Source organism: Barbus barbus (genome assembly GCF_936440315.1).
Source record: "Barbus barbus genome assembly, chromosome: 5".
Classification (NCBI taxonomy): Eukaryota; Metazoa; Chordata; class Actinopteri; order Cypriniformes; family Cyprinidae; genus Barbus; species Barbus barbus.
The window spans coordinates 35,530,797-35,546,612 of record NC_136733.1 but is presented as its reverse complement, the minus strand read 5'-3'; the positions used below and the strand labels follow the sequence as shown (position 1 = coordinate 35,546,612).

The 15,816-nt window shown below is 38.1% G+C and overlaps 2 protein-coding genes and 1 long non-coding RNA gene across 3 annotated transcripts in view; 2 read left to right on the top strand and 1 right to left on the bottom strand.

Moving 5' to 3' along the window:
- Positions 1–15,816, bottom strand: part of LOC306869969 (CCN family member 1-like) — a 1,026,947-nt gene that overhangs the window by 759,163 nt on the left and 251,968 nt on the right. The window lies entirely within an intron of this gene.
- Positions 1–15,816, top strand: part of sh3glb2b (SH3-domain GRB2-like endophilin B2b) — a 32,551-nt gene that overhangs the window by 12,620 nt on the left and 4,115 nt on the right. The window contains exons 6-11 of the mRNA XM_079416795.1: positions 3,642–3,704; positions 5,347–5,370; positions 6,907–6,996; positions 7,498–7,598; positions 7,889–7,903; positions 8,081–8,327. Of these exons, the coding sequence (XP_079272921.1) occupies positions 3,642–3,704; positions 5,347–5,370; positions 6,907–6,996; positions 7,498–7,598; positions 7,889–7,903; positions 8,081–8,327 (540 nt within the window). The remainder of the gene's footprint in view (positions 1–3,641; positions 3,705–5,346; positions 5,371–6,906; positions 6,997–7,497; positions 7,599–7,888; positions 7,904–8,080; positions 8,328–15,816) is intronic.
- Positions 9,271–14,382, top strand: LOC306869868. Its single transcript, XR_013784215.1, has 5 exons — positions 9,271–10,225; positions 10,377–10,727; positions 12,947–13,020; positions 13,179–13,281; positions 13,393–14,382. It is a non-coding gene; the product is annotated as an uncharacterized lncRNA (long non-coding RNA).

Here is a 15,816-nt window from a genome sequence, read left to right as displayed (position 1 = left end):
GGGGTAAGGTACTTCCTTGCTGAGTGAAATTAAAGCTTTTATGGAAACAAGGGGAGAAAACACCAACTTGTTGTCTGACGCTGGGTGGCTGCTTGACCTGGCATTCTTGGCTGATGTAACAGAGAAACTGAATCAGCTCAATCTTCAGTTACAAGGTAAAGACAAATCCATATGTGAAATGATCAGTGCTGTGAAGGCTTTTAAAGTAAAACTGTCGTTTTACATTCATCAACTGAAGAACAACAGATTGCAGCACTTCCCTTCAGTGTTAAAGATTTTAGAAAGCCATACAGGTGCAACTGAATTTGTTTTTGATGTACTCAAGTACTGTGACCTTCTGTCCAGGCTTGGGCAGGAATTTGAGGAAAGGTTTGGTGATTTTGAAAAACTTGAGCCATGTGTGGCATTCATTGCCAATCCTTTTATGACATTGATAACGTTTCAAATCAAATGGCTGAACTCTTTGATGTCAGTGCTTTAGAGATGGAGATAATATCAAAATAATATCCAGTTGAAATCTCAGCAACATTCGCCAAATGCTTGGAGTCTGGTAGACCCAGGAGTCTACAAGAACATTCACCAAGCTGCACTCAAAGCATCTGCTTTATTTGGATCTACATACCTATGTGAATCAGCATTTTCTGATATGAATGTGATCAAATCTAACTTCAGAAAAAGACTGACAGATGAACATTTGAATGATTGCATAAGAGTGAACCTAAGTGCATACACACAAGCATATGCCCCTCTTGTGGAAACAATGCAGTGTCAGTCAGCTCATTAGATGTAAGAAAATGCACATCATATTTGTGTCCCTTCATGAACTTTTATCATTTAGCATGCACTCTTATTCATGTAGCATACATATCAGTTCAGAATGAAGACCAACATTTGAAATTTCACTGCTGTTTGTATCCCAGTTTAATTTACGTTGAACTTGACTTGTATGTTCTCTGATTCTGTTCTTGAAGAGTAATATGAATACAAGGAAAAATCTCAGGTGTATTTCAAGTAGTAGTTTGGCTCATTTGAGAGTTAAGATGCACTATAAATATGTAAGTAATTGTTAACTGTTAAGTAACTGTTATACAACTACAGTATGATTTGCATACTACTGTTTTTTTCCATGAAGAACTGTATTCTCTGATTGTTTTTTTTCTCTCTGAGATTAAATGGTAATATGTATATAAAAACTCTTTAAGGCATGTAACCGTTTGGATTGTTATTCATTTAATAGTTATGACACATTATTTAAGAGATATAAGTACTGTATAACAAGGGTAGCTCTCAGCCACTTTCATTTTTAAAAAGTAGCTCTCAAATTAAATAAGGTTGGAGACCCCTGACCTAAAGCAAGGATTTTCAATGTCTAGCCCACAGCTCGAATCCACACCACAAGGTTATAAGTGACTCACAATCGCACTTCTGTTTCTGTCTCTTGCGGTGCACGCACAAACTTTGGGACGTGGCAAATAAAACACTGAAAGCTTTAAAACAGACAGTTAATCACAAAATGGACTGAATCCTAATAATTGGTTAAGAAATTGGAAGTATTTCTGAATGTTTCATTTGTGTGTAAATAAGACTTACATGTTTAAATTCGCCTTGACTAAATTATTCTGGACAATAAAAAACATATTTAAAAAAACAGACTCTTACTGTTTTGATGCATGAGGTGACAAAATATGAAGTTCATATAAGATATTACTGTTATTGGTTAAAGCCAATCAATTATCCGAAACACTTTTTTTAGGTCTCATTTGTTAACGTTAGTTAATGCGTTATCCAACATGAACTAACAACTAGTAATATATTTGTACAGCATGTTTTGATCTGTAATCTTAATAAAACAGCAATTGTTCATTGTTTGATCATGTTGGTAAGTAGTGGATCAATATAATATAATATAATAATTCATAGTAATTAATACTGAACTAACAGCTGTTTATAAATTAATCCCTGTTGTATAGTGTTACCCAGTTACTGTATCATTGTCAAATCATTTTATTCACTGGCCCTTTGTCACCCCATATTTTCCAAAAGTGGCCACTGTTTAATTTGAGTATCCCTGCCCCAAAAATTGATGCCCCTGATTTATTCTGTTTACGTCATTGAAAAAAGGGTTGTTTTTCAGGAACTATTTGTTACGTGGAAGATATTCGTGAAGCAGTTCTGAGTTCTGTCTAGGAAGCTCTGAGTCAGGAGGCATAACTTATCTTTCACGAATGACTTACTTTTTTGCTTCTTCATTTGATCCCTTTCAGTGATTGAATAATTTGAAGTATTGAAGAGATATTTTAAGGTCCTCGGGGCATAATCTGACTATTGTTACCTCTTTGACCTTCAAGAGGAACTTTAGTTAAATAATAAAAGTAGTTTATTTATTGTGTGTGTGTGTGTGTGTGTGTGTGTGTTCAATGGAATACAATTATGACTCAGTCATCAGGTATAATCTGTGATTTGTGTGGTCTGTGTGGAATTTTTTCCTTTCCGTGATTCACTAACATATCTCTCTGTTGTCATTTGCACAGTGTGAGGGAGATGTGAGTATCCATGTGTGTGTCTGTGTGTGTGTGTATGTGAGTGTGTGATTTCTCAGCTGCCTTTCATCCTTGGCTGCTACCTGCAAGCAGTTACATGTACAGGCTTGATAGTTGATCTACTGTATCTGCCACCTCTGCAGTGCCTTGATCAAAAAATAAAAATATAAAATACTTTCAAAAATCAGTCCTTTTTGAAGTCACAGTTACATTAAATGGCTGCATGTAATTTGTTTTTTTTTTTCTTCTCATAATGTACTGTATATTATAGAGCAGCATTTCCCAGCTGGATGTCTGCAAAACCCGTAATGGAATTTGAGGGGTTTTGCGAAATACAAATGATATTTAAAAAAGAGGGGAAAAAAGCCTAAGCTATTTTAAATCAAATATAAAAAAAAAAGCTTAATTGAATGGAATAATATACACACACACACACACATTTTTGATTGTATGCATGTGTATATTAATGACTCATTTTATGCATCTCTGTTATCTGTTATATTAGAATCTTGTCTACTTTGGCTAATTTCAGCAGCATTTAATATTTATAAGAATGTGGCACATGGAGACCAAAGGGGTCAAAGAAAAAAACGCTCTTGTTCTATGTCATACAGTACAACTGTACTACGATAAAACCTTACTGTTTATTATACTCCTGCAAAACAGTGACAAATTACAATTAAATTGTTGCTTTTTATGGTAAGTAATATGTACCTTACTTTAACCCTTAAGCACTAAAACAAGACTATTTGTAAAAACTACAGAAAAATTACTAAGAACATATCAACAAATGATCATGATTAAAAAAAATATTTTTTTATTACTTTATTGCTTACTTTTATCATTTTGTTATTATTATTATTTGGTTTGGAGTGCAATGAAGTGATACAAAAAAAATCTGCAGCTGCCAAACTAATTTGTCTGTTTGCGTGTGTGTGTGTGTGTGTGTGTGTGTGTGTGTGGAGAGGTTACAGGCTGGTTTGTCAAGTGTTCTTGTTTTCTGTTTTTATATGTAAATATGAAAATAGTGTTGTCTGCTGGGTCAGTTCATGTGGACACATAATTCTTTGTAAAACTCTGTTTTCCCCCCTCCACCTGTAGGCTGCGCCTGACTTTCAGGAGACTAGGCCACGCAATTATGTTCTGTCGGCCAGTGCATCTGCGGTAAGAAGGCTGCAGGCCCTTAGCATTAGCAATCTCCCCCCCCCCACACACTCTCTTTTCCTCTCTGTCTCTTTCTACATGACCTTGATTTGTACATACACTTTCCCCACCAATATCTGCACCGACCCTTGTACATTTAGATTAGCAGGATGCCCTCCGACAGTCCTTTCTCTATGGGGGTGATATGGCAGTATACTTTTATCGTGGTTAAAAATCATCAACTAAAGCACTTTGGATATACAGTAGCATCATCCTCTTCCCTTTTCCATTACAAGGAATTTGAGGTTGTTGAAAATTGCAGGTAATAGTGAGAAAAGGGCCTCAATGAAACTTTTCCATCGTCCCATCGTCTTTTTATTTTTTATTTCACGCAGTGGGATAGTGAAGTTGGTGATTCATCTCTAATTGACAGAGAAAAGGTTGTATGAACTTGAATCTGAAGTGAAGCATTATATAAACCCTTCATAGAGTAGTGTACTTGCAGACAAGCAGCATTTATCGAGTGTGTCTTGTCAGCACAGCTCAGTGATGGACAGTAGCATTTCCTTTCTTGTTGACCCAATGTTTAAAAATAGTCCTGCTTTCCATTCTGTCAATGTTGTGAGTTTACCACAGTAACACTTTCTTATTTCCGTCTCCCTTCTTGCAGTGTTGTGTGCCTGTGTGCCTTTCCCTGTGTGCTTGATTAATATTTTCTCAACAGTTGTTGCAGTACATGTATCTATTAGTCCCAGTAGTACATAATGGTGGTTTGTTGTTTATGTGTGTTCATATAGATTATGTACAGAAAAACTCAAAAGTTTGGACACGGCTACTCCTCCTCTATTCTTAAATGTGGAAAGTCATTAAAGCATTTTATTAAACAACATTCTGGATTGCTCAATTCTCATTGATTATTTGCAACCAATTATTTTCCCCATCATTTCATCAGTCCACTCTCTTTTCATAGAAACACAACTTGTGTCTAAGATATCAATTGTAGTTAAATAAAAGTGAAATAAATTAAACCGTAATACTGTGAAATATTTGTACAATTCAAAATAACAGTTTTCTATTTGAAAAGATCTTGTAATGTAATTTATTCCTATGATGGCAAAGCTGAATTTTCAGCAGGAGTAACTCCAGTCTTCAGTGTCAAATGATCCTTCAGAAATCATCCTAATATGCTCAAATAAATTCAGATTTAAGCATGTCCAAACTTTTGACTGGTTCTGTAATATAGTTTGCATTTGATGTTTTGAAATAATGATGATGACATCATGTTTTTGCATAAGTCAAAACATGAAAATCCCCAGTGATGAACATTTGCAGTGTAATGCAGGGGGTGGAAAACTTTGCTTTTATTTAAAAGCGGTGCGTGTGTGTGCTCTCTTATTTTTCATCGTAGTTGTTGTATCATTTTATAATTTTAATAGGGTCTTGATGTTATAGAGCGATCAGGATCCTGTACTGCTTATGTGTCTGATTACATTAAACTGTCTTAAGATGTGTAACAGTACAACACTTTTAATTTTTTATTATTATTATTATTTTTTTATGCTATAACATTTACATGTGAAATTTAGTAATTGTTTTGGAAAGAGGGGGTTTGTGTTATGTTGTCATCACTGTTCTTCTCTTGTCGTTATGCTGCGTGTACCAGCTGTGGAGTGAGGAAGTGGATAAAGTGAGTATTAGGCAAAAATCCACTTCTTCCTTTGCTACTGTATGAGCACATCTGAAAATGTAGACATGCCTTTGTTCACTTTGTTCTCATGGAGCAAATAAATGATTGCATATTGATTTACGTGTAAATGTTTACATAATAACTAGGGGTGTGACGAGATCTTGTGCCACGAAATTTCTCGTTGAGGTGAAAAGCTCTTTCGCAATATCGCAAATGACAGAATGTCTCCAAGTGAGCGTGAAATGAGCATAGTCGATGTTTACATTACATGCCTCCACTATTGTTTTGCTTTTTTATATAAATAAAAAAACATTTAATTCAATTGGAAAATGGTCGCTTCAATTATAAACTGATCTGTACGTATTATCTTGCACAGTATGCAGTGGCATAGCTAGGAACTCTGGGCCCTGTGCACTGAATTTGCTATGGGACCCCCTCAAAATCATGTTCAGGGATGATGCAATCTCAAAATCACGTTGGGGGACAACTGAGTGAATCATACCCAACTATTACAAAAGGTTCAAAGGCTCACTGATGCTCCAGAAGGAAACATAATGAATTAAGAACCAGGGGTGTAAACTGCTGAACAGAATAAAGATGCATACTTTTTTATTTTTATTTTGCCTAAATATCATTACATTTTGTATACTGCCCTTTAGAAGCTACAGAAGATACTCGCATGTTTCCCAGAAGACAAAATAAGTTACATTTACCCCGATCTTCAAATTAAAAATGTTTTCACCTCCAGGCTCTTAATGCACTGTGTTTCGTCCTGGAGCATCCGTGAGCGTTTGAACCTTTTGAAATAGTTGTGTATAAGTCCCTCAGTTGTCCTCAGTGTGAAAAAATGGATCTCAAAATCATACAGGCATTATTGGAAAGGGTTCAGATACACAAAAGATGCTGGAAAACCAAAACATTTGTGGGACCTGAAGGATTTTTCTGAAGAACAGCAGGCAGTTTAACTGTTCAGGACAAAAAGGGACTCGTGAACAATGATCAGTAAACAAACCAAAATAATAATAATAAAAAAAGCTATGGATCATCCAGGTAACAACACAGTATTAAGAATCAAGCTTATGAAAACTTTTGAACAGGGTCATTTTTATAAATTCAGCTATTATTTTATTTTCTCTTGTGGACTATATGTAAACATCTTTTATGTGAAATTTCATATTCAGGTCAGGTAAAAAAAAAAATAACATGCATTTAGTATGATCCCTCTGATTTTGGTAAAATAATCAACATTTTGCAGATAAATTTTGACCACTACTGTAAATGTCTTTTCTACAAGTACTTAATTGAAATGTCTAATTTAAATGTCTGAATCACGCTTGAAGAAAAATTTGATCTCTGTTTTCACTTTGAATAGTATCAGTATCTGTAGACATCTGTCAATCAGACTTAACCTAACAAACAATACAGATTTCAGCAAGTCATCAAATATATATTGTGTGGCTGAGAACTCTTGAGCTTGTGTGGCTGAGAGCTATGTGGATGATGTGTCCTGTGTTTTTCTGTTTGTGGCTCCACCAGGCAGAGCACGAGTTACGTGTGGCTCAGACTGAGTTTGACAGACAGGCAGAGGTCACACGCCTCCTTTTGGAGGGGATCAGCAGCACACATGTGAGTACCTGCGCTTCTCACACTCGCACTGCCTTCATTTTGGACATTACGCAAATGCAGTGCCACCATTCAAAGGTTTGGGGTTTGTATGATTTTTTTGGAAAGAAATGAATGCTTAATTAATACTGCTTGTTATTCAGCAAAGACTCCTGAAACGTATCACAGCTTCCACAGAAATATTGAGCAGTTTTCAACATCGCTAATAATGCAAGTGTTTCTTGAGCACCAAAGCAGCATATTAGAATGATTTATGAAGGAACATACTACACTGAAGACTGAAGCAATTAGCTTTGCCATCACAGGAATAAACTGCATTTTAAAATATATTGTAAAAAAAGGAAAAAAAAATATCGTAATTTTTCACAATGTTACTGTTTGTGATGATTTATCTGGGGGTTTTTTTATTATTTAAAAAATTGTGACCCCGGTCTTTTGAACAGTAGAGTAGATTTCTTTCCAAATAAGGAAAGAGACTTTTAAAATTGTGCAATTCCATCACAGGTGAACCACTTGCGCTGTCTGCATGAGTTTGTGGAGGCCCAGGCTGCTTATTACACACAGTGTCACAAGCACATGCAGGATCTTCAGAAAGAGCTGAGCAGGTGAGAACTTCAGTGATGTGCTGCAAACTTCAACATAAACATAAACAGCTATTTGTTCCTCCGTCCTAAATCGATTGTAGTCGAATAAGACAATGTTCTACACGAGTTGAATTGCATGACAGTTTGGTAACTTTAGTCTATTTTTATTATAGAGAGATGTAGTAAAATATGTTGTGAGTTACACATTCCCCTTTATGGCAACTGCTTTTCTAGAAAAGAAAATCACAAAACGTCTTGATCATTTTTGAGCTGATGATTTTTTTTTTTTCCTGCTTTTCCTTTCTTCTCAGTGCAAATGGGGATACGTGAGTAACTTTTTCCATCACACTGAAAAAGGAAGAAAGTTTGCCCACTAAATTTAAATGAATACATTCATGTGACCAAGGGATTTTTTATATCATATTTAATATCTGTGTCATGTGTTAGCAACAGCTAGATATTTATATTTATTTGCATACACTATGGTTTTAAATCTGTTCCAGGTTTCCTAATGCTTTTGCTGTGAACGCCTCCACGTCAGGAGTGTCAGCAGGCCCTTCTCCCCTTTCCACTGCCACCCTGCCTGGGGCTTCTCCACCTAGTCGTCCCCCAAACCCCTCCAATGCACTTGAGTCCAGCACGCTGAAGATTGAGGAGGTGAAGCCTCCCGCCACTGGCACTCGCAAGGCCAAAGTGCTGTATGACTATGATGCTGCAGATACAAGTGAACTCTCCCTTCTCTCTGATGAGGTAAGACATGAGGAAGTCTGTTTTCCCTCTTTAACAGTCAGTAACCAGTGTTGGGGAAGCTACTCTGAAACTGTTGCTTGATAAGCCACAAGCTACTCATAAGTTAAAGTAGTTAAGCAACAGTCAAGCTACCCTTCTGTAAAGTAGCTAGCTACAATACAAGTTACTACCAAAAAGTAGCTAGCTAAATTGAAACTACTTTTTTCCCACAACGCCGTATATTACAAATAACTGAATAAGCATTCATAAGGAATGTTTTAAGTAAAATATTTAATATTAAAAACAAAAATGCTATACAATTATGGTGTCAAAGACTATTGCTTTAGTAACTTAAATTAAGCACACAGAAGCATTTTCTCAAAAATACTGTGTGACAGATGGCTGCATTATGGCAAGAAATAGTATTGAAGTCTCACATAGTATTGGCTCTGACAGAGAAAGCACTAACAGCTGTAACGTTTCCTAGTCTTGGTTGACTAAATTATTATAATTTTTCATTTAATTGCTGGGGTGCCAGACAGGGTCACTGTCATTTAGTCAAACCAACCTTGTCAAGTCAGTCAAGAAACTTACAAAGGCCTATGTATCTAAATAGCCACATACCACATAGATATGAGTTAGGAAATTCATAAACCTTCAAAAAAACAAAAAACACATCAACATAGAGAGAAAACAACTGAACACAAATCACCTTTCAATTTTCAAATCAGTATATTCAAGGTTCAAAGTGCCAAAGATCAAACCACAATTAGAACACAGAAAAGGAGAGCAATCAGTTCATTAGAAGTGTCCACAATATACGTCGTATAATCCAGCTAAGAGAAACAGATCAGTTCAAACAGATCACCCATTCAATTCAGTTTCTGATAATCCAGCAGCATGAACTCTCAATAGAAAAGGGGCCCAACAGAAAACGGGTAATAATAATAATAGTCAGTCACCAGTCAACAGTATCCACCGCTGCTGTAATTACTCACAACCTCATTTTCTTGAAAGTCCGGTTCGAGTCCGCGACTCGGTAACTCTTTGAGCGTTACGATTGAGTTTTCCGACTCCCGCTCCATCCGTCCCGGTCAGAATACACCTTGCTTGACGGCATCCTTGCAGCGTTTAAACAACAATCCGCGTGACACACAGCAACATGTGATGAAGTGATGAATAATCCAGGCAGTGAGAAGTTATTAGATCGCTATGAATCGCCGACGGACTTAACTTTCAACGCGGGTAAAACAACAGAAACACCGCGCGAGTCTTCAGAAAGAGCTCCGTGAGCTACTGCTTGCCACTTGGCCACTGCCATCTTGCCAAACGGACGTCATCACCTAATAAAGGTATATCAGAAGGCTGGACTCGCCGTGTAACCAATCAAATGACAGGAACTACATAAATATATATTATCCTTTAATGCTGCGTGCATTTAAAGTTAATTAATTTTACATAACGATGAAAATTAATGATACTTAGTACTCACTATGAACATTTTACTGAAGAAGAAAGACATCATAGAATAATAATTCCATAAGAACTGAATCGATACCATACTATTTATTCCTGTGATGATATCGTCACACTCCCCTCTCCTTAAGAAAAGCCGACCCTTAGGCAAAGGCGTTAAATCAGTGGCCCAAAATCTCTTTCTCAGTAAATCCAAGGAACTCTTCCTCATCACTATCTTCTTTAAAGAGTTCTTGTAATCGACGTTTTTGTAACAACTCAAGTTCCTGTGCAGAAGGGAAACAGGGTCTAAGCTTGGAGACATGGACTACCCTTAAATCCTCTCCTGAGTCCTCCAGGACAATTTCATAGTTCAGAGGTCCCAGCTTCTGGACTATCCTGTAAGGTCCTTGCCATTTTGGAGCAAGTTTCGCAGAAAAAAACTTCTCTGCTTTGGAATAAGGGTGAGCACGCATCCAAACTCTATCCTTTTCCTTAAACACAATTTCTCTCCGATTCTTGTCATAATTCCGTTTTTGACGTTGACGAGCTGTATGTAATCTTTTCTCCACATACTCCTTCATGTGATGTAATTCTGTCACTTTGTCATAACAGGAATCATCAGGACAAATATCACGTGGTTGCAGTAACACATCCATAGGACCTCTAAGGGAGCGGTTGAAATTTAACTCAGCTGGAGTTACTCCTGTGGATTCATGGACAGCAGAATTAAGAGCAAACCTAAACTCTGGAAGAAACTTGTCCCAATGTTTATGATTATCACTGACGTATGAGGCCACCATGGTTTTAAGTGTACGATTTATTCTTTCAGTGCGATTTGTCTGTGGGTGGTATGCAGTTGTCATTTTGTGCCCGATGTTCCATGATGTACAAAGTTCCTGAAACACAGAAGATACAAACTGAGGTCCTCGATCAGACAAGATGTAATCTGGAACCCCCCAACGAGTGAGTATTTCTCTGATAAGAACCTGCGAGACAATTTCAGCTGTAGCTTTACGCAAGCTAAAAAGTTCCACCCATCGAGAATAGTAGTCCACAAAAACCAACAGAAAGACATTCCCTGAAGAACTCCTGGGAAACGGACCCATTAAATCTACTCCAAGTAACTCCCATGGCCGTTGTACAATGGTTTGTTGCAGAAAGCCAGGCGGTTTACGGCATTCTGGTTTATAAAGCTGGCAAATATGACAATTCTGCACAAATTCTTTGACATTTTGATTTAAATTTGGCCAGTACACCAAAGCTTGAAGTCTCTTGCAGGTTTTAAACTGGCCCAAATGACCAGCAAGAGGGTCTTCATGAAGAGACTGGAGTAGTTGAGATCGAAGAGCCTTTGGTATATACACTTGGTACACAATTTTGTGTGAAAATTGGACAACTCTGTAAACCTTGTCCTCTAGTATGGTAAATTTTGTAGAGGAATTAACAGTGACTTCCCCGGACTCCATTATTTGTTCATACAAATGTTGAATGTCTGAGTCTGTCTGTTGTCCTTTCCAGATGTCATAATCTGTAATAGGCAGGGGCAGGTGCTCGGTTTTCTCCGATTTGGACTTCAGGGACAAAACCGTGGAACAAGTTAGTACTCCTGACTCCTCAATGTCCAAAGGAGCTCTAGACAGAGCATCAGGGACTGTATTGTACTTCCCCTTCCGATACTCCACTGTGAAACTGAATTCTTGGAGTCGAAGTGCCCACCGGATTAAACGAGTGTTAGGCTTCTGAGTTTTGAAGATCCACATCAAGGAAGAGTGATCAGTAACAACAATAAAAAACTTTCCTTCCAGATAGTACCTCCATTTCTCAAGAGCCCATACAACAGCCAAACATTCCTGCTCCGTGGTGGTATAATTTCTTTCTGCCTGATTCAAGGTTCGACTGGCATATGCAAGGACTTCTTCTGTACCCAGCCCAGTTTGCTGAACCAGGACTGCTCCCAAGCCTACCTCGCTTGCATCGGTATAAACAACAAAAGGCAAATTCCAATTAGGATGGCCAAGCACAGGTGACGACACCAAAAGCTGTTTAAGGGTGTTGAAGGAAGCTTGACATTGAGAAGTCCATAGGAATTTAGCACCTTTCCTTTTTAAGGCATTCAAAGGTTCTGCCACCTGAGAAAAATGAGGTACAAACCGGTGATACCAACCGGCCATGCCTAAAAATCGCTGGACTTCTTTGATGTTCTTTGGCACAGGAAATTCTTGAACAGCTCTTGTTTTTTCAGGATCTGCCTGGATTCCTTCAGCAGACACTGTGTGACCAAGAAACTTCAGAGATGTCCGAAAGAAGTGCGTTTTCTTCATGTTAACGGTCAGATGGGCCTCTTTCAATTTATCCATAACAGCCTGGATGTCCATAAAGTGCTGTTCCACTGATGGAGAATAAATTATTATATCGTCCAAGTAAACAAAACAATTTTTCCTTTGCAACTCTCCTAGGACTTTCTCCATCAACCTTTGAAAGGTTGCTGGTGCATTTTTAAGGCCAAAAGCCATGACCTTAAAATGAAATAGCCCTTGCTTGCAAATGAAGGCAGTTTTATCTTGACTATCCTTCTCCATCTGAACCTGCCAGTATCCACTGTTGAGGTCCAGAGTGGAAAACACAACAGCACCATTTAAAGACTCCAGAATTTCTTGGATAGTTGGTAATGGATAAGCATCTGACTGACACACTGAATTTAACTTTCGATAATCCACACAGAAACGATAACCACCAGTTTTCTTGGGAATCAGGACCACAGGAGAGGCCCAAGCTGAAGAAGAAGACTCAATAACATCAGCATCTATCATCTCATCGATGAGCTGCTTTATAACCTTCTGTTTGGTTGGAGAAACACGATATGGTTTTTGTTTTATGGGTATATCTTGTGTAACATAAACCTGGTGGGTTAAGACACTTGTCTTTCCAAGGACATCTGTGCAGACATCTGAATTCTGCTGAAGTTGTCTTAAAAAACGTTCCTTTCCTCTTTCATCAAGCCAGGTGTTTTGACATGCCACATGCAAAAGATCTGATTCTTCCTTTATAATAGCAGGGGGAAGAGCAGAAAAAAGAGCTAGAGGAAAGGAATTATGCCAATCATGAACAAAAACATTCTTCAAAAAAGAATATTTCTGATCAGACTGAAACCAGTAGACATTATTCCTTATATCCATTTGCAGACCACTAAAGAAAAGAAAATCCAAACCCAGTACAACAGGAAAGGCCAGCATCTGAGAGGCCAGAATAACCACAGGTAAAGTTACAGTTAATGTTTGTACTACAAATTGAACTTCGCCCCATCCTAATGGCTGTCTGGCTCCTCCATCAGCCAAATAAATAGGACCCTCTGTCCAGGGTTTGAGTTGGTGAATGTGATACCCCATAGTTAACCACAATTTCTCATTTAATAAGGTATATGAAGATCCAGTATCGACCAAAGCATGACCTTTCCACAAATCAATACCTACAGGTACAATCAACTGTTGAGGGAGAGATGATGAGAAGGGATGAGTAGGTGAGTACACAGACTCCCTATGACTGACAGTGCTGACAGTAGGATGATTTACAGAGTTACTTTTAACAGAATTTGAACTTTGCTGTCCTTTATAATTTTTATTTTTACCAGAACCAATCTGGGAACATGAAGCTGGAGAATGAGAGCCTTTACACCGCCAACAGAAGGGATTTTTAGAAACATCTAGTGCTGGAACTACCAACGGGGGACTCAGTTGAGCAGAAGCAGGATTACTTGCTCTAGATTTCCAAGGTTTTTTCCGTTGTTCGTATTGTAGCTGGTTTTCCTTGTCCTTTTCCAGTTGTTGCCCCAGACGGACTAAACCATCTACAGTAGTAACCCCGTTACTGCGAAGTTGACTGGCCAGCTGAGGATTAATGTTCTTCAAAATTAACTTTATGACTTCATCCTCAGCAATTTGTGGCTTCCAGCGTTTACAGAGAGCTCGATACATGTAAGCAAAATCTCTTATACTCTCACCTTCTTGCTGTACACGTGTTCTTACTCTCTCCGCTAACTCATCCTCATAGTCTTCGGACAAGAAAGCAGCAAGAAACTTGGATTCAAACTCCAACCAAGTAGTTGTTTCAAGTCGAGCAACATCCCACCAGTCTCTAGCAGTTCCATGGAGCACATTCCTAAATGTTGCTATTAATTCTTCATCTGAGAGTGGATGGAGAGCCATGAAATCATAACATTTCTCCAGAAAAATCAGAGGATCATCACAATCTTCTAGACGACCAAAGCATGGAAACTGGATTTTAATGGGCTGTTTTCCCAGAAAACGTCCTCTCCCTTCCACAGTAGTGGCAGCAAATTCATTGCCCAGATTACTCTCAGAATCACCTGATCCATATTGTAATGTAGAATGAAGTCGCTGCAACCTGGGATTCACCACTGGAAGGTCTACAACATTAGAAGACGGGGAGAGAATTGTTTGCACGGAAGCATTTGCTTTCATGGAATTCTGCTGCGATGATTTAAAAACTTCCATATCCAGAGTTAATTGTTGAAGATGTTGCGTACACTGATGCAATTCTATCTGTAAAGTTTCATTGGTACTTGGCCCAGCAATAAAGGTGTTCATTTGATGAGTACATTGATCAGTTGTTTTTTGAATTAGATCCAACGTAGCGGCCATTGGTTCCATAACAGCATTGAAATCCTTCAATACCTCTGAATGGTGATTTTTTAATCGCCAATGCAACAAGTTATTGAACTCCTTCCGGAAATATTCAAACTGATTACCCATTAGCTGTTTCATTTCAGTTAGTTGTTTCTCAAATGCAACATTCATATTCACAGTGAAAGAGTCTACAACCTGCTTCAACTCTCCCATTTCTGTTAAAAATGTGTCCTTCAAATTCTGATATTGTGAATGGTTCATTTCACTCAATTGCTGAAGCGTCAGAGTGTCTCGAAACCCAGTCTCTCCCAATGTGGGTTGCAAAATTGGAGATAATGGGGGTCTAATATCAAAGCTTCCTGTTAAATCCATATCCAGCAAGGTATCATGAGTTGAATAAACCTGAAATTCTGGTGAGTTGGGTACACATGTTTGAATCTCCTCTTGATCAGAAGCCATCAAGTCCATAAGATCCTCTTTCAAGGCTTTATTAGTGGCCTGATTGCCATTTCCCTCCAATTCATGACATGACTCACTTAGAAGGTCAGCCATTTTCTAAAGGACTGTTACAACAGTTCAATTGCGTTTTTGTTTTTTTAAAAATGAAGTGAAAGTTCCAAAGGGTCCCATCTGGGGTGCCATTTTTTAAAGGACTGTTTCCTAGTCTTGGTTGACTAAATTATTATAATTTTTCATTTAATTGCTGGGGTGCCAGACAGGGTCACTGTCATTTAGTCAAACCAACCTTGTCAAGTCAGTCAAGAAACTTACAAAGGCCTATGTATCTAAATAGCCACATACCACATAGATATGAGTTAGGAAATTCATAAACCTTCAAAAAAACAAAAAACACATCAACATAGAGAGAAAACAACTGAACACAAATCACCTTTCAATTTTCAAATCAGTATATTCAAGGTTCAAAGTGCCAAAGATCAAACCACAATTAGAACACAGAAAAGGAGAGCAATCAGTTCATTAGAAGTGTCCACAATATACGTCGTATAATCCAGCTAAGAGAAACAGATCAGTTCAAACAGATCACCCATTCAATTCAGTTTCTGATAATCCAGCAGCATGAACTCTCAATAGAAAAGGGGCCCAACAGAAAACGGGTAATAATAATAATAGTCAGTCACCAGTCAACAGTATCCACCGCTGCTGTAATTACTCACAACCTCATTTTCTTGAAAGTCCGGTTCGAGTCCGCGACTCGGTAACTCTTTGAGCGTTACGATTGAGTTTTCCGACTCCCGCTCCATCCGTCCCGGTCAGAATACACCTTGCTTGACGGCATCCTTGCAGCGTTTAAACAACAATCCGCGTGACACACAGCAACATGTGATGAAGTGATGAATAATCCAGGCAGTGAGAAGTTATTAGATCGCTATGAATCGCCGACGGACTTA